This window comes from Mirounga leonina, unplaced genomic scaffold, assembly GCF_011800145.1.
Source record: "Mirounga leonina isolate KUSES-001 unplaced genomic scaffold, KU_Mleo_1.0 Mir_126, whole genome shotgun sequence".
In the NCBI taxonomy this organism is placed as follows: domain Eukaryota; kingdom Metazoa; phylum Chordata; class Mammalia; order Carnivora; family Phocidae; genus Mirounga; species Mirounga leonina.
In genome coordinates, this window is record NW_023270314.1 from 460,655 (window position 1) to 483,699 (window position 23,045).

At 35.1% G+C, this 23,045-nt stretch overlaps 1 protein-coding gene across 1 annotated transcript in view; it reads right to left on the reverse strand.

Moving 5' to 3' along the window:
• TMTC2 (transmembrane O-mannosyltransferase targeting cadherins 2) overlaps positions 1-23,045 on the reverse strand; it is a 392,764-nt gene that overhangs the window by 115,586 nt on the left and 254,133 nt on the right. The window contains exon 8 of the mRNA XM_035002054.1: positions 10,948-11,069. Coding sequence (XP_034857945.1) covers positions 10,948-11,069 — 122 coding nt within the window. The remainder of the gene's footprint in view (positions 1-10,947; positions 11,070-23,045) is intronic.

Consider the following 23,045-nt stretch of genomic DNA (forward strand, 5'->3'; position numbering starts at 1 on the left):
AGAGTAGCCCTAGCCCCAATGTGAATAAACATTTTCTTCCAAAATGTTGACCTTGGTGGTATCTCTGTCCTGATTTCTGGAACTTTCCTACTAACTCTGTCTACCCATTATAGAGGAAAGCAACGAACTACACTCACTAAAGTTCTTAGATGTTTAAAACTGAATGACTACTTAAGAAAGAAATTACTAGGTTAGCAGGTGTTCTAGCTCCAACTCACTGGTCTCCCAGGTAAAACTCAGTGCCTTTTTCACTTAGGTATATTTCTAGAACTTCTGCACTCTCTCTGTCCCGCCCCCTTTCAATTTGATATATTATATATTTCCTCAGAATTCATTTGGCAGAACATTCTTTTCTCTGGATGATAAGAGATTCATATTAAAAAGAAGGGATCCATGACAAATACACTAAGAAGGGCTTTAAATACAATAAGACTTTCAGAGCCTTTAATAGTATGAATATTAACATATATTAAGAAGGGGGGTCGTTAAGCGTCTGCCTTCAGCTCAGGTCATGATCCCAGGGTCCTGGGATCGAGTCCCACATCGGGCTCCCAGCTCCACGGGAAGCCTGCTTTTTCCTCTCCCACTTCCTCTGCTTGCGTTCCCTCTCTCGCTGTCTCTCTCTCTGTCAAATATATAAATAAAATCTTAAAAAAAAAAAAAAAGGAACTGTGGTATGCAGTTTTTCCCACACTAAAATTTTTAAGTAATATCTAGATATACTAATGTCTATGGAATACATTCTGGTCATAGTGTTTTAATAGAAACTATCCAAACAATAATGTCAGTGGCAAAATTTTGGCAACTTTAAGTTTCACTGTATTTGAAATCTCTCTTTTTATTATCAAGTAAAATCCATTCTCGCCATGTAACATTACTTACTGGATCAACTTAGTTAATATTTATAGTCATAGCAAAGTTACCAACTTCCATACGTGTCATATATATACATATGTGTGTGTGTATGTTTATACAGAGCAAGGTATTAGTGTACTGTTGGAAGTAGGGACGGGGACAGGATGGAAGACCCGTCTTCCACATAAGTGAAAATGAAGTGCAGAAGATAATTACCAGTTGTGAAGAATGTGCACCCTAGGTGGGGAGAAAAAAAAAGAAAGAAAAAGAAAACAGATACCTCAGGAAACTATCTTGAACCCAAATAACAGATTTCAGCTAAATCTTATACCTTAGCTGAGGTAATCTTTGTGAGGTATGCAAAGGTATCTTAAAACTGTAAGAGCGTGGGCTCCTGATTAGTAATTTTCTGCCTAAGGTGAGTAAATTTCTGATTCAAGCAGACAGAAATTTTGTTCTTCTATTACTGTTTCATCTCAAGAAATAAGAAATAAAATATACTATATACTATTTCTCAGGGACAAAAATTTCCCAGACTATTACATCTAACAACTACACTACTTATTTCTATCATTATATGACATCATAATACGTATAATACACGGTCTGTGCCCACCTTAAAGCCAATGCCACATGGCTAATATCAAACTGACCCAAGGGTCCTATTTATGGGAGAATCCTGTATGCTGCTACCTACAGTATTATTACAATGAACCTGAGTTACAGTGAACAGTCAAGAATGTACCTTATCTTGTCACTTTTGACAAAGAGCCTCAATTATACCTCAGAAATGAGAGTCCTGCAATGTTAAGCCTTTGAAAAGAACTATGCTTCCCAATAGGAGAAGAAATAAATATCTAGGCAGGTAAATCTCAGGTGTTTCAGCTCCAACTCAATGTTCTTCCAGGTAAAGGTGAGCAGTCATGACTCCCAGGCATCCCACACTGTCCTCCCTTTCAGCTGGGAATATCACAGAGCCTCCTTCAAAACCTAAAATATGAGAGAAACTCTACGCCATTTTTGGGGTGCCATATACCATATTTAAATTAAAAATTTAAACTTCACTATTTCCTTGTTACTTTACATCCATAGATACCTGAATCCATTTTACAATAACCCATTAAAATTCTTTTTTCATTGAACAATATACAAAGAAATTATCTTTCACCTCAGAATTGCTTTACGAGAAAATCTGAAAACTGAAGGAAGATTTGTTTTAAAAATAAATTTTTGTGCATTTGGAAGTTAGACATTCATGCACATGAGGCACCGTCTATGTGTGTTTTATCATAATAAACAAAAGGCTGGAGAGCAATTTAAATCGTACAGCTTTCAGAAAAATCTAGGAGTGGTAAAATCCAATAGGCTTTGGACACTGATCTTGATTGAACCTCCGTGAACCTCAGCTTCCTTCTATATAATGGTATCTAGATTGTGGCACTGCATCAGGACATATTGGACTAGCATATATAAAATGTCTAGTTCATTGCAGGATAACAAGTATTAGCTAATTGCAGGAGGTACCCCTCAAATGTAATGTGGGTAAATATAAGAGCAAACACAAAAACTTTATGGGTTTGTGAACATATTCATGGTTGGGCTGATTTGAACCTATTTATGAGACTGCAAAAATGAAAACTTTCACATCTTAGAACAGATGTGGCCTCCTTTGTATGTGTGTGCATGTGTGTGTGTGTGTGTCCATATATATATATATGGAATATATATGTCCATATCCAGATGCCACAGGGGAAAAAAAAAAGGCAATCTCCTTTTGCAAAAATATTGATCTAACAACTACTTGGGAGAAAAGATACCTTTTTTTGAAAATGTATGTTGTGTGTATCACCCTTCCTAAAGATAAACATAGGCTTATAACAGGATGCTGTTCCAACAAGGAAAGCTACTCAAATCTTCTATTAGGAAAAAAAAAAAAAGTCAAGTGAGGAAAATATAAAAACATAAAATTGAAAGTGTTTAACTCACATTAAAATGTTTCCATGCTGCATTACATGACAGGAGAGTCAAAGAATAACAAGCTGGAAGTCATGAAGTATAATACATGTAGTATAAGAATACGTAACTGGGGCTCATTTAAGAAATTAAAGAACTGGGGGCGCCTGGGTGGCTCAGTTGGTTAAGCGACGGCCTTCGGCTCAGGTCATGATCCCAGGGTCCTGGGATCGAGTCCCACATCGGGCTCCCTGCTCAGCAGGGAGTCTGCTTCTCCCTCTGACCCTCCACCCTCTCATGCTCTCTGTCTCTCATTCTCTCTCTCAAATAAATAAATAAAATCTTTAAAAAAAAAAAAGTCTGTTAAAAAAAAAGAAATTAAAGAACTGTAAAGTGGAAGAAAAATGCCTACCAAGTGGTGTGGAAGCCCATGCCTATAATAAAAATTAAAGAGTAAGGAAGTAAGATTAAGGTACCTACATAACTGTCCCTTCTGAAACAAAAACCATGACAAAAGTCAAAAGAATGGCAGCCCACAGCTATAGTGGCTATGGATTGCCTTGTTATGAATTTCTCCTAAATAGAAGACATTGAGGCCTTCTTGAGGTGAAGGAAATGCCCTGCTGGTCTTTGTATCCCCACTGTTTACTACGGAGCATGAAATGAAGTTCAGGCTCAGAAAATGTGTATAAAAATGGAGGTGTTTTTTTTTTTTTTATAAAGGATTTTTTTTTTAGACTCCTGCAAGAAAGCCAAGGTATATTTAAGGGAAACACCACTTCTCCATCTCCATCATTCCAATAATGTGGTATGCCAGAGTACAGGGGGCTTATAAGGCCTGAGCCTGCTGGACTACTTAAATTGCACTAGATGATAACTATAGACCAAACACAGAAACCAAATCAACAAAATAACAATGCAATATAATTTGGTTTAAAAGCAATATAACCTTATTTACCCCTACAGAAAAAGCTAACATTTTTTTCAAACATAGCTGTATGTATATGTAGCAATAAAGCAGCTAGAATTATTTCATGTGACCCTTACTGCCTGAGGACTTGATCATTTTAATTTTTATGATTCCTGAGACTATCTGGCAAAACAGAATATCTCTAACAATGACTTCTACTAACTGACATACAAAAACAAAATAAAAGTCTGGAATATTTTGAGATATCTGGAGTCCTGTCACTTAGCAGCAATAAGTACAATAATTGTAAGATTGATTCTAAATAACAAAATGCATATCTTGAAGTGAGTGAGTGGTTTCTAAAAAAAAAACAAACTACCAGATTCATTATGCTTCAGAGTGAAAATAATACAATGATAACTATACTATCTCCAGAACGCTGTTATGTTTAAATGAGGTAACTTCATATAAAATACTTAGCTGAATACTATAAATTAAACTTTCTTCTATATTTCCTTCAGTATTTCAGTAGAATGATATATGTGATATTATGCCTTCTCTTTTCATGGAATACATTTTGCAACTTGAATTGAACATCTCCATAATAATCATCCATCAGAGTCATGGAGACATTTTGTCCCCCTCTTCCTCCAATCGAAACATGGCTGTGCAGAGACTGTAATAAAACAAAGCAACCCAAACGCTAGCCAACATACAAAATGAGAAGAGCTTTGCTTTAAAGAAAACCAAATGGAAAAATAATCTCAGGTCTAAACAGCAATAATTATTACAAAAGACCCAAGGAAACACAGAGCACTGCCCTTCCAGATGGACAACCTTGACACCACCGTGGCCTTGGGGAATGGAACTTTACTACCGATCCACAAGTACTTTCACAACTGGAGTTTTATGTAGCCCAATTAACTTTGGCTAGACACAGTAATCTGGCTCAGTGCTTCCATGCAGTAGCCAAAATAAAGGTTTTCTGTATCAAGAATTACTGTCAGAGTCTCCCATATCCTTCCTTCTCTCTTACTAACCCAAACCTGGAAAATAAGCTAACAGCCAAGGAGCTTTTACTACAATTTAAGTCAATATTAATTTTACTGGCTCACAAAAACCGCAAAATATTTGGCTTAAATAAATTGAATAGGACAAAAAGAGAGGAAGACCAAGAAAAATTAAAGTAAGGATGTGCACACAAATAGAGAACACACAGCTTTAGAAACAACTATAAAAATCATCTAAAATACCAAAATAATGGAAATGTTATTCCTTCCTTTCTCTCTTAATGCATGCCCAATTTGATATTCATGGCATTAGCCCTAGGTAACAAAGTTCAAACAAGGAATAAATCACAATTTTAAAGAGAGCTCGTGTTCAGTATTTTAATGGAACATGACATTGGTATGAAAGTTCCATATTTTTTAAAGAGATGTCACCCGGGCTCAACTATATTTAAACATGGAGGGTACCAGTGACCCTAAGGCAGAGCTATTCTCTATGGTATCCTGGAAAATTTGTATTCTAGTTACAGTGTAGGACCTAAAAGTGCCAACAGCTGAAAACAGAAGTCTCAAGTTCACGACCTATGATGTCTAATAATAAAAATGTGTTTAAAGCACTCAAACTAAACTAGTATTTAGAGATGATGTTTAAAAGTAAGTTATAAAAAAGGGGTGGTATGAAGTACCGGCTTACTTTTGGAATCTCCAATCAGGTGTGACAAGGGGTTAAAAAAACAAAGACTCTACTTTTAAACTATTTAAAGTTAAAATTACTGATGTTCAATTCAGAAAACCCTGAGGTTATATCCAATTCTGCTATTTAGTAGCTAAGTTATTCTTGGAGATGTTGCTTAAATCTTTGAAGCTGAGTTTCCTCATTTATAAAAAGAGGATAATACTCATTGTAAAGTTTCCCAAAAAAACATGTCAACCACAAGCACTCAAGAAATATACACCCCTTTTATGCCCACTAGGGTCTTGGAGGATTAGACCATGTCCACTGTATAATCATGCCATTCTTGTTCATTTATTCAGTACGAATCATTGGGAGTCGAGTGATGCCTAGAATGGAGTAGTAAGTTTCAATACACATGCTGCCTAAATGAAGGGATTAATGGGGAAACACGGATCAGAGCAGAGAAACAAAAATATTAAGAAGTCATGTACCCAGCCCTTAAATAACTTAAAAACTGAAAGGTACAAGAGAATACAGGGATAGTTATATCAAGATAGGGAAATGCCACATACTGAAGAGATAAAAAAGATAAGTGAAAAGTTAGCTCCTCCTCCATGTCTATGGTCAAAAGATGTAGATTTACAGCTGCCATCGATCTGGGAAGTGCTATTATAGAGATACTGAAACCAGGGCTATGGAAGTACAGAGAAGAAAAAAGTGACTGCTTGAAAGACTCAGGCAAGACTTCACAGAAGTAATAAAATTTGAGTGGGAAGAGAGAGACAGAGGACATTTTCCAGGGGAATAAAAAAGGATTTGATTTATGGAATTTGTCAAAGCATTCTGGGAAACTCAAAATCGATTTGAAGTGTTCTAAATACCATAAATACTACAAACCCTTAAAGAAAAATTTGTACAAAAAACATACTGGCTGTAATGAAACCATCAGCAATCATTTTTTTTTTCTAATTTCTCTTATAAAATATAATTCTTATATAAAATCTTATACTACAGTCATAAGTCTGATTTAGCTGCATGTCACTTTTACATATTTCAACTGTGGTCAGTTTTGACGAAACAGTGAAAACACCACACCCCATTTCTATTCCTCTTCTCTTGAGACTAATAGCCAATTCCATTTTATAATATATTTAAAGCCTTCAGAAGTCAAAATATGTGGCATTTTCCACCTTGCCAATTCCATGTTAAGTCAATGGCATATTACCAGGCCAACAAACCCAAAATTAGACAAAGGCAATCCATTGGGATAAGAAATTTGCCAAATCTCATAATTCAAAAAGAGACTGCTAAAGACGGTTGTGGGGGTATTGGCATGGTGAGTTTAAGCCTTTCCATAATAAGGCTTGTATTTCATCTAATCAGCTAGTCGGAAACTATAAAAGTTTGGTTGGTGGGGGGAATTAAAATTTGGATTGTAATACACGAGTCTTTCCTTCCTTTCCATATGTTTCAGTAAATTAAACTTCTAAATCTTGTCTCTTTTAAAAAAAAATGCTTTCTAAAAAATAAAGCAGCCTGTAAAATCATATTTTTGTACAGGAAACTTAAAATATTCAGGTTTAAAATGAAGAAAAAAAAAGAACACATGGTTTCTATATCCAAAGCAGTGTCACGGTCTAGGTAGATTCAGAATTAAGTACATTTGAGCTTTCATCTTTTTTTCTTTGCCAAATGACTTTAAAAAAAAAAATCAGGCATCTTAAACTTTTATAGATTTTTTTTGAAGGGGGCCATTTATCAATCTAATTAAAAATGTTTCCATTTGAATTCCATAAGAACATCTCAAAGACAGCAGTTGCGGCAAGAGGTAGATATGAATTCTGTTCTTAAGTGCAACTGCGTGAATTATCATCCTGTTAGAATAGGAAATGAAAAAATGTTTATAGGGTAAAACAAATTTATTCCAATAGCAACTTATACCCTGAATTCTGAATAATGTTCTCCTTTCCCTTTCTCTGTTCTTTCTCTATTAGGCCTTCATATTAGTTTCTTTTATAATTTCTGCCTTCATATTTCTTATTTCTTCATTTTTTTGTTTGCATATGGAAAGATTTCCTCAACTTTATTCTCCTAACCTTTATTTATTTATTTATTTATTTATTTATTTATTTATTTAGTAATTCCTACACCCAATGTGGGCTTGAATTCACAACACCAAGATCAAGTCCCATGCTCTACCAACTGAGCCAGCTAGGTGCCCCTATTCTCCCATCCTTTAAGTGAAAATTGTTTGCCATCATCTTTTTAATTTCTAAAAGCTCTTTCTTGGTTATTTTTTTTCATTATTTATGTTTTTATGGCATCCTGCTTTATAAAATGCTATGTTACCAACTCTAAGGATTTATTTTTATTTATTTATTTTTAAATATTTTATTTATTTATTTGGCAGAGAGAGAGCACAAGCAGGGGGAGCGGCAGGCAGAGGGAGAAGCAGGCACCCCAAGGAGCAGGGAGCCCGATGCGGGACTCGATCCCAGGACCCTGGGATCATGACCTGAGCTAAAGGCAGATGCTTAACTGTCTGAGCCATCCAGGTGCCCCTAAGTATTTATTTTTTTTTTAAGATTTTATTTATTTATTTGAGAGAGAGAAAGCATGGAAGAGAGAGCACAAGCATGGGAGAGGGGTAGAGAGAAAGGGAGAAGCAGGCTCCTCATTAAAACAGGGAGCCTGATGTGGGAGTCGATTCCAGGACCCTGGGCTCATGACCTGAGCCGAAGGGAGAGGCTTAACCTACTGAGCCACCCAGGCACTCTACAATTTCTAAGGATTTAAAAAATTTTTTTCTTCTGTTTCCTCTAGCTTCCTTCTCCTAATAATTTGCTTCAGTTCCAATCTTTTATAGTTGAGGCTTTTTAAATATGAGTGATGATCCTTGGTTGTCCGCTGTTATTTAAAAGCTACTTAATAAAAGCTGAATGGAGTTCCTTAGCTATAGGTGTGCTTCCCAGATGGGAAAGATTCACTTTTGTGCATCTGGTTTGGGAGATAGCCATTAATAGGTGATCTCCAAAGGTATAAAGATTTCTTTTCCCTATGGTGATTCAATTTCTCCAGATAAGAATTCAAAAATTTCTTGGGAGGTGGGGTGTGTGTGTGTGTGTGTGTGTGTGGGAGCGCACACGCACACACAGTGCTGGGTGAGCGTAAACTCTGTGGTGCTGGTATTCTGCTTGTGGTGGAGGAGAGGTACTGACCATCTGTGTGCTCCACCGGAAGACACTGAATCAATCTTTTCAGTCCTCCTTGCATTTCACCTTTGATTGTGCAAGCTGTTCCTGAATCATGAACCTCTTTTACTCAACTGCTGCACCACTATAAGCCTTTTCCCTGCCTTGGAGGTGAGCGCCCAGTTGCTGGCATTGCTCACACGGGAGGAGAGACCTGACTGTTCCAGACGCAGCTGACAGCTGATTATCCGATTCAATAAAGGCTCCTTAACTCACTCTCTCCCATGCCAACTGCTTTCAAGTCTTGAGTCTCTCTGAGCTTCTTTTTGAGTACATAAGATCTCTTTTCATTGCTATCCCATTCCAAAGCCTCTTCAGATGGTGGACTCTGTTCTGACAAATCAATTTCCACTTTCTGACTTCCAAAAATCAGTTTAAATATCATTTCCCCCACCATTCTGATTGTTCCTGTGAGGCTATTCCTTCTCAATATTTTATTCAATATTATAAATATTTAGCATAATATTTATTATTATTCTTTATTTACCCACATGATCACCATTTCTTTGTTCACCATTCTTTTTGCAACATACTCAGCAACTCCTTCCAGATCTAACTGTGTTCTTTTGAAGGACATCTTCAGTAATCTCTTCAGCAAGAGTTTTTAGTGGCCTGATTTTTATTTAATTTCTTGGTCTAGGAATTTCATCATCATGCAAGTAAAGCAAATTCAAAATTCAAAACCTGATAAAGGGAGGGCAGTAGCACAAACTCATTCCTTCTCCATTCAAATCCCATGCTGAGATAGGCAAACCTTCATAATGCCTTCTTATATCAGTAAGCAAACTTATTCTAGATTATTTTTTCACTGAAGGTATGAATTTTCCTCCTTAAGTACCTAATCCCTGGCTTTCCATTGGTCCGAAGCTTTCCATTTCCAGCAAGAATGAAAACAAACAAAAAACCCATTCTCTCCTGTTACCACAACTGGTAAACTCTCCCAAATCAGCTGCAGATCAGCCAACTGTTTACTGTTCTAGCATTCAGTTACCCCTCATTGCTAGCCCCTAGAAAATTGTCTCACTACGTTTTGAGCTCAGTTACGCATTAAGAGTGTATCTATTGGGCGCCTGGGTGGCTCAGTCGTTGAGCGTCTGCCTTTGGCTCAGGTCATGATCCTGGAGTCCTGGGATCGAGCCCCGCATCGGGCTCCCTGCTCAGTGGGGAACCTGCTTCTCCCTCTCCCCCTCTCCCTGCTTGCATTCCCTCTCTCGCTGTGTCTCTCTCTGTCAAATAAATAAAATCTTAAAAAAAAAAAAGAGTATATCTATTTTATTAAGCATATCTAGATATATTTTAAAAGTAGTATATTTTCTGGCTACTGAGTCTGCCTACATAGTTTCATTAATAGCATTTTAGTTGTGTCTTCATATGGATACATAATAATTTCAGGTATTTAGTCCATCTTCTGTAGAAAAAAAAATATTATTACTTTTACATAATTATAAAATACTTTTCTATAAACTCACTTCAGAATCACTTTCCTGACCATCTGCTCTATGCTTTTTAGGAGTCATTTATTTTTATTAATATTGAAGAGAGATTAGGTGATATAACTAAAACAGCACAGATAATAGATTCAGATTAGGATTGAAGGCTAGTTCTGCTACTTATTATTAGCTGGATAAACTCAGAAAATTTACTTAAATATTTTGAACAATCCCCTATAGTGTAAAATAAGACATTAAGTTTACTTTGAAATACACGGAATTACAATTTTTCTAAATCACAGTGGTAGAATACCAGCAATTTCTTATGCTTCAAAGGAACACCACTTCTATGAGAATGTGACCTCCAAGGCTGCTTGTCACATAGTGGGTGGTCGAATGATGGCACCATTTCTCTCACAGAATGATTTCTAATTAGTAGGAATTCCAGGTGACACTAACTGACACACATGCAAAGCCTTACATAATGCTGGTTGTTTGGAAAGAATCCAGCTTCATTCTACAGTGTAGCCCATTTGGGGCTAATGGTGTGGTTTGTAGAACATAATCTTTACACAAATATTGTTATTGTGACAAATTCATTATGTAATCCGTATTTGGGATTCACCATTTCTATTTTTCCATTAAGTTACATCAAGGATCAAGACATACCACATTTTATCTATGGTAAACCCTACAGAAATACATTTTTCTATAGGTTCTATACAGAGTTCTGACAGTGTTACCATCATTACTCCCTAACAGTCCGAGTTAACTGGCTGAGAACCAATACCTTAAACTCTATCCATCTCAGTCTGCATGGAGCAAACCAGCTCCAAAAGGGTGAGGAAGGAAGGTGGTTACTCACTGTTAGAGCTAGCAGTTTCCCATAGGTAAGATGAGCAGGAATGTGGTCAGTCTTGGATCTCAGTGATTCCATATACCAATGCTCTGCTTCAGGGAGTTTGCTTAATCGCATGTATGCTTCACCTGGAAAGAAATACATGATCAACCTGAGGCCACAGCTTTCCAACAGCTACAATGGCGTCACATCATCGTGTTTACATCCCTTGAAATTTCAGAATTCAAAATTCTGGACTGTCACCCATCATCTCATCTGATTCCCAAAAAGTCATCATCACGTCCAATTTGCAAATAGGAAAACTTGTGTTTGGAGAAATTAAGTGAAATGGCTAAATTAAAAAATTCAGTAACTAATAAAGCTTTAATTTTTAACCTAGTAACAGTAAACCCACAAGCATAGGCCCTTTGTCTTCTCTTTTTCCTAAAGATAGGTCTGGGGGCGCCTGGGTGGATCAGTTTGTTGAGCGTCCAACTTTTGATTTCGGCTCAGGTCATGATCTCAGGGTTGTGAGATCGAGCCCCGCACTGGGCTCTGCACTCAGCTTGGGGGCGGTCTGCTTGAGATGCTCTTCCCCTCTCTCTGCCTCGCCCTCTGCTTGTTCGCTCGCTCTCTCAAATAAATAAATCTTTAAAAAAAAAGATAAGCTTGTTCTTTCTTATGTGCAGCCAGTTGTTCTTTTTTATTCACATTCATTTATTCCTTCAGAAATTCAAGTATTTATAGAATACACACTAAGTAAGAGAGAATTATGAAGACCTAGACAAAGAAGATTAAGGTCCTGCCAAGATTTACATTGTTGAGAAAAGATTAGTCGAAGGAGTGAGAAATATTTTGGATTAAGCATTGGTGTTGGATTTCTTTCAGAAATTATTTGCGTTTTATATTTTTAATAGATAAAATTTATGAGTATCATTTGGAAAATCCAGTGAATATATAACTATTTAGCATGCCCAGGACCATGTACAAAGTTAGTTTGAAGACTTTCAGCGATCAGTTATTATTTTTAAGTTATGCAAATTTTACCTGTCAAAGAGTATTTTGCTAACAGCCAAGCAAGAGAAAAACAAAAAATAAAAAACTGGAAATAAAGCCAAATTATATCAGCTCTCTACTTATTATCATCTCCCCTCCCTTATTTGCTTATAGTATGGAAGAATATTTACCTGATGAGAATATTATATTTTAAGGTGATTTGTGTATTTAAAAGTTAAGCATTATAGTTTTAATAAGCACTGCAAATATAGAAAGTACTCAATTTCTAAGAACAGGTAATAGACTGGTAACCTGAATTATTTGTCCAGCAGACCTTTATAGCTTAAATAATCACAATTACGATAGCTTTTTCCATTTAGAGGCATAATCAGAGGCTTTTTCCTAAAATATATTACCCATATTGGCTATACCTCTTTGCTTCAAAGGAAGAACCAGTTTCCTTTTATTTGAATCATATTCTCTTTGTATTAGCACAGTGCTGTCAATACAAATATGTTTGATGAATTGAACTGATTTGAGTGTCCTGACCTTTTGAGTGCCCTTTGCTCGGCTCATTAGTAAAAAATACTGGTGACAAATCTGTAATATGCACAAAAATGTACATACCACTCACGCACATCGATGTGTTTCTAGTTCTCAGAACAGTTCTTAAACTATACTGTCATAAAAATGATAGCTGGAAGTTTTTTCTTTTAATCTAAAACTTAAAATGTGTTTGCATTTAAGAAGAATTTGGTGAGATTAAATAGAGTGCTTGGGTTCACTGAAAGAAATACTGAAGCGAAGACCAAAGACTGGAATGGAATACACAAAATGCTTACAGTTGTTGGTGGTAGGATTAGACATGAATTTTTTTTAATTTTCCTATTTCTATAATCTTGTATTTTTATTATAATATCTCCATAAAAATGAAAACATTGTCAGACAGATTTTTTCTTTTTTGCCATGTTGAGCTAACAAATGTTTCCCAAAAATAAGCAAACAGTAATTTTTTTTTTTTTTTTAGGGAAAGCAAACCATTTCTTCATACTGCAACAATACTAGATATGATTTATGTAACAGAAAGAATGCAACAATCCCTAAAGTATTGATAAATTTAAAGCAATTAATGACAAATTCTACCCAAATATTGATCTCTACAGTGGACTCTAAAGCCAGTAGAAAACACAGATTAACATCACAGTTAGAGTTAAAAGATGGGAGGGATTAGAGATTCTGTCTGGAATCAGCCTGAAATTCCTCTTTGGGTCTTCCAGTGCTCATAGGTCAGCTTATAGAAGCTGTACCATCATTAGCTTTAACATAACTTCTACTTTTCATTTATAAAAAATTCAACTAATTTGTAGAATAGTAAACAGGTTTTCTGCACAAAAAAAGATTGTGAGAGAACCCAAATTTCACATTGTTTTTGAGATTGAAATCTGTATATTTAAGTTGTTGTCTGAAGATCATTTCAGAAAGTGTTCTGATTTTTCCAAGTCATAAATCTATTATTAAAAGCTATTTTGAGATGAAATATTAACTTGCTAATTAGCATCTAGCCCATTTTCTTCAGTAATAATTCACAAGTAACTTATTAATTTGAAGAACTTGTGAGATAGGGAAATATGAAAGGGCTATAGGAAATATAATGTAATATTGCATCGTGGCAAGTGTATGAAAATGTAAATGACCATTACCACTCAGGAAAACTTCAGGTAACCATTCATTGTATCTCAATGATAACAATGACAATCATTCACTGAATATTTATTATGAATTAGGGTAGCAAGCCATAGGGGGCACATTCCTAATTTATAAGCACCTACCCCTCTCATTCTCTATCTTTGGGCATGTAGAATGTTCTCTCACTCAGCCCCACGAGGAACCTTCACACATTACTCTCATTCAACCACTACCAACTACCTGTTCAAATTTGGTTTGCAAGATGAAATAATTTTCAATCTCTATATTAGTTGCTTTATACATGAATCTCATTTTTTACTAAAGAATGTCTTTCTCTGGATTTTACAGATGAGAACATTGAGAAGCAGGATGGCTGAATAAAACACACAGAGTCATAAAGGTGGAAAGTGGAATTCCATAAAGCTGGAATTCAAACCCAGGACAACCTGACCTCAAAGCACAAAGCTTTAACCTGCTAGTAGGGAACAATCACAAAGTTTTCAACTCTCCAGCTCAGGGGAAAAGCATACTCTTTCTCACTCCTGGAAAATTGTTTTCTAGCTTGTGATACATTGGCCATCGAGATCATTTCACTTTGCCTTGGGCTTATCTACGGAATTAAAAGAATAAGGAAGAACAGTAATAGTCTATAGTTGACCTTTAAAAATGCTTCTGCTGCATATGGTACTCAACTCTTAAGAGGAGAATATGTATCCTAGGAGATACACCTGAGTGCTATGGTTAATCTTAACACAGAAACAGCCTATAAAAGTAGTAATAAAATCAAGATGCAAACCCTAAAATGCAAGAAAAAGGTAATGGATGAATTTAAATGTTTTAAAAGTGACTCAATAAAGATGAGGGGAACAAACAATATACGGGCAACAACTGGATACACCCCTGTCACTGACAAGGTAGAAGTTTCATACTTCTCACTTCTCATTTGTACTAGGGATTAGAGGACCCATTTTACGGATGAGGAGGAAGGCTCGGGAATGATAAGTGACTTGCACAAGGACAGTTAATAATCCTATTCTAAAAGTTTTGAATGGCTCTAAAGCCCACACTTTTCCCCATGGCATCGAGCTGCCTGCCATACAAAGCTTATTATTTATCAAATACCTACTAATGTCTTAAACATATTTATACTTTCATATTATCCCTACACTATAATTAACATCAGTCTCATTTCACAAATGAAGAGACTGTGGCTCACTGAGATGAGGCAACTTGTTCAAGGTTCAAAGCTAAGCAAATGACAGATTCAGGATTCAGATCAGAGCTCTCTCTCTGGCTCCTTCTACCATACCATTCTGTCCAAATACTATAAAAAAATAATTAGGAGACAAAATAACTGCAAAAAGTGCCATCAGTGGATTCAGTTTTAGGAGAGAAGGATATATATGTAATCCTTCAAGCTTGATTAAAATATTAAAATCATAAAAAGTCCATGAAGGAAATGGCCACAGGAAAAGAAAATGTTACATTCAATAAGGAAGGAAATGAAAATACTTGATCAGGAAGAGAGCGGAGGGAGGAGCATTATGTCATCTTCTCTGGTACTATAATTCTTCTTAACTTACAATAATAATAATAAAAAAAAATGTTTATAGCACCCAGGAGGAAAGAAGCAATGATGACAATTTTTCCTTCTCATCCTGAAAAAAAAAAAATGACATAATAGAGGCACTTTCATAAGAATGAGAAGATGTGCTGTGATGATGTAGTGATCAGGTTCATCGCCCCGATTTATTTCCGATTCACTCGCAGACAAAAGGGATTTGGATGTCTCCAGGCTGGCTTCAAGCAGATATAAACCAGTTTCAGATGTAGAACAAATAATGTCACTCTTCCTCCCTGAAAAGCCCTGGGTCTAAGTAACGCAGGCAAAGGCTAACTCCTTAAAGGAAAGAATGCTGGATTATTGATGATGTAATAGTCCAGATCTCACTGATTCTCATGTTTCAAGTTACTGGACAGCTCTGGCTTGCAGATAACGAATAGAGTACGTAATGGAACATACTACCCATCCTTGCTAGAGTTACCTTTTGTTTCTCCTGTCCCTGCTCGATAGTGTATTTCTGTGTTAAGATTCAGTTTAGATTCCGTATTTTTTTTTCTGGCCATTTTACTGAGATATAATTAACATACAACCCTAAAAACCCAATTTTAATTCTCACTTTTTACTTCACTGTGTAAGTTTAAGGTGTAGAGCACAATGGCTTGATTACGTATGCCGTGAAATGATTACTACAATGAGTTCAGTTAACATTCATCATCTGACATACATTTTTTTAAAAAAGAAAAACATTTTCTTTTCCTGTGATAAGAACTTTACGACCTGCTTGCTTAGCAACTTTCAAAGGTGCCATACGGCTGCATTAATGGTAGTCATCAGGTCATACATCACGTCTCTGTACTTACGTATCTTTTACTAGAAGTCTGTTCCTTTCAACTACCTATATCCAATCTCACATCTCCCAATTCCCTTTTAAGAAAACTAAAACAAACGAACAAAAACCCCCAACTTTTGTGACCACCTTTACCAAAAGTGATCACCCCTTACTCAACATTTATAATATTGAGGAATTGTTAAATGTCTCTCTTTTTTATACTCTTCAATGCTCTCTTTCATACCAATTTAGGGTAACCAACATGGATAATGCATACAATGGTAAGCATAAAGATTAACGAGATACTATTCATTTCTACCCTCATGGTACTTACAGGCAAGTGACAATGAAACATATTTATTGATTAGGTTTCCAAAGTTTGATGTTTCGGTGCACATCAAACAACACAGAAAATTTCTAGTACTTATACTTCATTTAATCTGTGTTTAAAAAGGTAATTTCAGGGGTGCCTGGGTGGCTCCGTCAGTTAAGCAACTGCCTTCGGCTCAGGTCATGATCCAGGGGTCCTGGGATGGACCCCCTGCTCAGCCGACCAAAATACTGTACCAATTTCACTTCCACAGTATTATATAAGGAGAACAAATTTTCCAAGTGCTCAGCAAAATGACATTGTAATATTCTTAGAAATGTCCATTTGAAAAAGAAAAAAAAGCCATCAATTTTCCTACTTTAATTCTTAATGAAAATTCATATATTTTTACAAATTTTTTCACAAATTCTTACCCATGAATTTTTTATTTGCAGGTCATTGTTTGATGGGTTTGGTGGGTTTTTTTTTTTTATAGTTTTAAGCCATTTTTCAACTAAGATATATACCTTTCCCTTTTGATATGCAAAAGATGGTTTAAATGGTTTTTCATGTCAGACTACTTTAACTTTTATTTATGCAAATTAGGTTGACTTTTCCTTTGTAGTTTTGTCACTGCCATTTATGCATAAAAAATTCTTCTTTATCAGAGGGACATATATTCTAATTATATAGTTTTATTATTGATAAGTTAGCTACTTATTCCATATGAAATACATTTGCCGTATAATGTGAGACACGGGTCTAATTTTATTTTTTCTAAACATCATTTAATCAATTGTCCCCAATCAACTTTTATAAGAACTCCTTTTCCTCACCAACATTTAATTTCACATTTATTACCTACAAAAAAAAAATTGTAAACTCTGATCTGTGTGTAGTGTTTACAACACTGCTCTAACTACTGTAGGTTTTTCTAATATTTTAATATTGAGTACAGCATGTCTCTCCCATTATTTTTCTCTAACCTTTCTTGGCTCTATTTTCCTGTTAAGTCTACCAAATAAACTTTAGAATCATTTTGTCAAATTTTTAATAAAATTCTTTCTGAAATGTTTATTGCTATTGAATTATAACTCATGAATCAATTTAAAAGGGAAATTTTTTAGAAAATTGAGTTTCCCAATCCCAGATTAGTACTCAGTTATTCATGTATTCAAGCCCCCTTCCCTTTTTTTATATACCTATCTTACCAATTGTAATATTCCTGATCTCAAACTAGGGAGATGTGTAGAGCCAGACACAAAACCATTTATCTCTTTATCTGTCCTCCAACCTAAGTTCAGAAGCCTCTAGCTCCAAAGAGTCTTGATAAATATCTGATAAATAATTGATCATATTATGTACCAACTTAAGATTTAGATGTATTTTTACCAAGTATGTCACTGAAGAGAAATTTCCAAGTAATTCCTTTTTCTAGAATCTGTGGTCTGACAGAACCATATGACATCAGGAGCCTATTACATCAAGAGTTTAACTTGCTGTGATTTTAATTCTCACTTTTTACTTCACTGTGTTGGCATTAACATAGAAACCTTAGGGAGTCTGGCCATTTTTTTATTTATATATGTTATAAACTTGCTATAACTATAGGCTGTCAAATTTTGTGAATCTCTTACATTTCCATCCTAACCCTTTTCTCCGCCTGATCTTATCTTTGTAAAATAACACAGTCCCGTTGCCTTAGTACATTAGTTCTGATGGGAAATGCTCAGTAGCTACTGTACAGAGCAGGAAAAGATAAAGAAATTAAAGTAGTTACAGAAATTACAGGCTGTTTTGTATCTGACATCAGATTTCAACAATTATCACTTCTTCCACTGGGGTGGAAGGATTAGAAGTAAAATGAAATATGAGTCTTAAATTAAGGAGGGTTATGAAAAGGTCCAACATGTTAACGCTTCACCAAGTCCTCCTGCATCAAACTTAAGAAGAAACCTGGAAGCCAGAAAGGGTAGTTATAAGCAAAAAGAAGAAATGGAAGGGAAAAAACTGAATACGCATCTCATTAAGTAAAAAAACTAATCATCAAGGAGGAGTTCAAACTTCCGTGAAAGTTAAAAAGGTTCCTAATTTCCAGCGTAAGGTTAGATACAGGAAACATCTGATATGCCATCAAAATTTAACTTGCAAAACAGCCGGGAACCTGTATCAATATTTCTCCACATGCAACTGGGGATCGTGGAGTTGTTCAGGCTAATCAATTCCCTTTATGTTTTCAAGGAAATAAATCACTAAAAATAATTAATCAACAAAAATTGGGGCCAATCCTTTTAAATGCTCAGAATTTTCCAAAATGCAGAAAATGAGACTTGTGTGTTTTCATGTGCTGGTTGGTGGAGGTGATGATCCTCTCCTCAAAAATACAACACTGTCCTCAAGAGAACTACAATGGAGTGAATAAAATGGCTTAATACAACTGAAACAATTAGGGATCACTAGAAATATAGGAAGTACAAAACTGGGTTTTAAAAACCAAAGTTTACATTGGAAAAAAGAAAAAAGAACGAATAAATGTACTAGCCTGTAAAGAATTAATGAAAATAATGGTATTCAAAGAAATAAGACTTGAGGGGCGCCTGGGTGGCTCAGTTGGTTAAGCGACTGCCTTCGGCTCAGGTCATGATCCCAGAGTCCTGGGATCGAGCCCCGCATCGGGCTCCCTGCTCGGCCGGAAGCCTGCTTCTCCCTCTCCCACTCTCCCTGCTTGTGTTCCCTCTCTCGTTGTCTCTCTCTGTCAATTAAATAAATAAATAAAATCTTAAAAAAAAAAAAAGAAAGAAGACTTGAATATTTGCAGGAAGATGTCAGAAGAGTATAATAAAAGCATTTTCAGTTTTATATATAACTTCTTGGGAATATATTTCATATGTATTTCTGGATCAAGCAATATGTCTCTATAATACATAATGAATAATTTAATCTATACTATCCTTTTTATATGAATATTACTCGCTAAGATATATCAGGTATTTAAAAATTCACCCTATTTGTAATGATTACTTGAAAGTAACAGTTCCAAAACTCCATGCCCATAAGTAACATGTTGGCAAAAAAGACTTGTATTCTGGAAGAAAACTTTGCATGCTCTTTTTTAATTCTTTATTCAATTTGAGTATAACAATAGCTTCTATCAGTCTAGATAAAATTAAAACTAAATAATAGCTCATTTGGGAAGTTAAATGATTGATTTTTATGTAGAAAAGTCTTTCCTTACCTATTAGGAAAAACAGATACAAATACATACACAGCAAAGTACATACAATTAGTAATGTACTTAATTTTATTTATTTTTTAAGTGTATTTATTTTTAAAATTTTAATCTGTACACCCAACGTAGGGCTCAAACTCACAACCCTGAGACTACTAGTCATATGCTCTTCCGACTAAGGCAGCCAGGCACCCCAAGTAATATGTTTAATTTTAAACTTTATTTGTATTACTTGATTATTCTAAATACATGCAACTTATAGTTTCCTTGACATTGATTTTCCAAACTGTGTCCTTTATAACAAGATTTTCTTCTTACTCAGGATTATATCCATTTCATCTAAATGTTATCAAAATTGGCATCTTTTAAGAATGCCAGATTTTGAAATCTAGTTAATTTCCCAGGTACAATATAACAACACCTCAATTTTTTTTTTAAGATTTTATTTATTTATTTGACAGAGACATAGAGAAAGAGCAAAGATAGGCAGAGCGGCAGGCAGAGGGAGAGGGAGAAGCAGGCCCCCCTCTGAGCAAGGAGCCTGATGCAGGGCTCAATCCCAGGACCCTGGGATCGTGGCCTGAGCCGAAGGCAGCCGCTTAAATGACTTAGCCACCCACGTGCCCCAACATCACCTCAGTTTTTTAAAGAATAATCCAATCCATATTTACTGCTGAGTAGAAGATTCACTTCATGGACATTGCCCAATAAAAGAGTAAAATGTATGCTTTTTTTCTCATTTCTACTGAGCATCAGAAAACATTTTTTTTCAAGCAGAAATAGTGAAACTCTGGAAATCAGAGAATAAGGATATAATTAGGTATTAATTTGAGTGTATTCATTTCCTTATAACTCAATTTAAAAATAAAGTTTTGAAACTTCAATCTTTTCTTTTACCACTAAACTGGCAAAAGTATGAATTAATGTAACAGGTGGGCTCATGTGGTTTTAATAGCAATGAAATATAATCAACTGTCTCATATCATATTTCCAGGAAAGCAAATGACATCTAGACCAAGCATGATTCTTAGCAACCCTACTATTGGCATGAAAGTGTTCAAACTCCCCATAGGGACCATATATCTTCTGGTCCTGCATCTAATTGAAACTTTAAACAAAATATATTACCTATTTAATGCAGCTGAACTAGATGCTGGCCTCTGTAGTGTATAGACTAATGCCTTGCAAATTAATGTCTGTAACCATAGCACATAATGTAGAATCTGTACCAAGAATGAATGGTAAAAAGAAGAAAATTAAACCACTGTAGTTTTATAATGTAAAATGAACTTTGAGGAGAAAATTTTATAGATTTTGAACATAAATTTTATGTATTTATTCTTTTTGATACACAGTCAAAAGTTCATGATTTCCTTATCTTGTTGGCTCCACATCTTACAAAGTGAACTTCTAAAATCTCTCAAATTTACATTTCACTTTCTTGGACTGGTGGACTACACACCTAACACTGATCTCCTGGTCTTGTCCTTTCTGATAATTAAAAAAATCAAAGTGCAATAAATAGATTTATCTTAAAAACTAGAAGTCTGTAATCTTTTTGGAGGTACATAGATCAATGGCTAATCCGATTATATGGTCATACTCTTATTTGTAGGGCTGACTCACTAATTTTCAAGAGTGCCAGTAGAAGCAATCATAGGAAAATCACCAGAACTCAAAACAGGGGAAGCAGATGGTATAAAAAGCTTAACACTACCAGAGTGTTAATGCTTCCACACTTGAAGGATGTGAAGTTCAAATCTGACACCGTTGAAAACCATCTCATTCACCGTCAGCATGCTAAATGCCTTGAGCAATCCACTTAAGAACAGCCAGTCACAGAAGAAACATTAAGCATATGAACCATCATGTCAAAAATTTATTCTGAATATCTTGATTCTAAATGAATTCTAAAACAAGGTGAAGTACACACACACACACACACACACACGTGTTAGAATAATCCAGCAAAAATAATTAATTAAAAAAAAAAAAAACTTAGCCATACAGAAGGCTGAGAGAAAAACAGAAATCATTTACAGCCATTCTACCAACTGAATTCAGCATAGATTGTACATTATTTCAAGTAGACTTAGGGTAAGTTTTCAAGAAAGAATTTTTACATTTTGTTTTCAGGAGGTATATCTGACATTTTGTGTGTTAGTTCTTACCTAAGAGTAAGGAATCTAAAGATCACTAGTAGCCATTTATGACACTTGACTCTTTTATTCCACAAGTCTCTTTCTTAAAAATACAATTCTAAAATTTGGACCAGATTTTTAATCCAAAAATTACTCTAACAAATTCACTGTGTTTCCATTCACTGTTTTTTTTTCTCCATTCTCTCTACTGGCTCAATAAATTTAAGGAAATCTCTCATAATTAAAGAGCCGGGGTTTTTAAAACAAAACTGAAAATTAAATAGAAAAATTCCTCCCTTATTAGAGAATATGAGGAGAAAACATCTTTTCAACTTCAAACCTATGCAAGTAAAAGATTTGTTAGTTGCAGGCTGATGGAGAAAAATATATTTTTTATCACTGAGCAGGGATTTTATAAGTATAGGGATGTGTATTTAAAAAAACTAGAAGTTTTCAGGAATAAGAGAATGAAAATGGTAAGATCAACATAAAGGCCAGTAAGGCCAAAAACAGCAATGGATCATTATCATGCCATTCCCTTGGAAGAAAAATACAATCTTTCTCTAACATAAAAAGCATGTTACCCACTGTAAACACATGTTTTTTTAAAGAACAGGAAATTATAAAATATGTATGCAAATTGTGAAAACTAGTGTCACATTAGAAATAAAAAAAGAGGTTTTTCCTGTTTGGTTGGTTTGGTCCAGACAACATAGGACAGCCTACAGTTATAGACAAAATATTCTCGAGGTTAGAGTGATATCATTTTCCATCTTATTTATAGGCATTTACATATTAAGGAAAGGTACTGAAGAGCTCCAGACCAACTATGAAATCACCTAGAAAGTTCCATGAGAACAGGAACCATATGGGCTATTTCCATTTCATACCACTACCACCTCTGTAACCTCCACCTAGCACTTGTGACTTAAAACATTTTTTTTTTTTTTGTACACAGAGGTTATTCTAAACATAGTGATTATACAATGCAATGACAAGGCAGTAACTCTAGATTCTCTCTTACTCCAGGCAACACATTATGCCCTTTTGTTCTCAAGATATATTACCAAGATGAAATGGCTTAAATTGCTTATATAATTATCTCAACAATTACTTTGCATTGAGAAAGCCAAGTAATTTTATTTTAAATAGTAAATAGGCTTAAAATGACCTTTGGGATTGGAAGGGCTCAAACTGATAAAAGTAATTGAAAGTCACAGCCTAATTTAGTTTTCCATAATCTCAGGAATATTCAAAAGCAATGTTTTTGTATATATAATAAGGGAAATAAACAATTATAGAGAAATAAAAGGGAAAAATTGAAGGTGGTTAAAAATTATCCTACATTAAAAAAAATTTTCAATATCCTG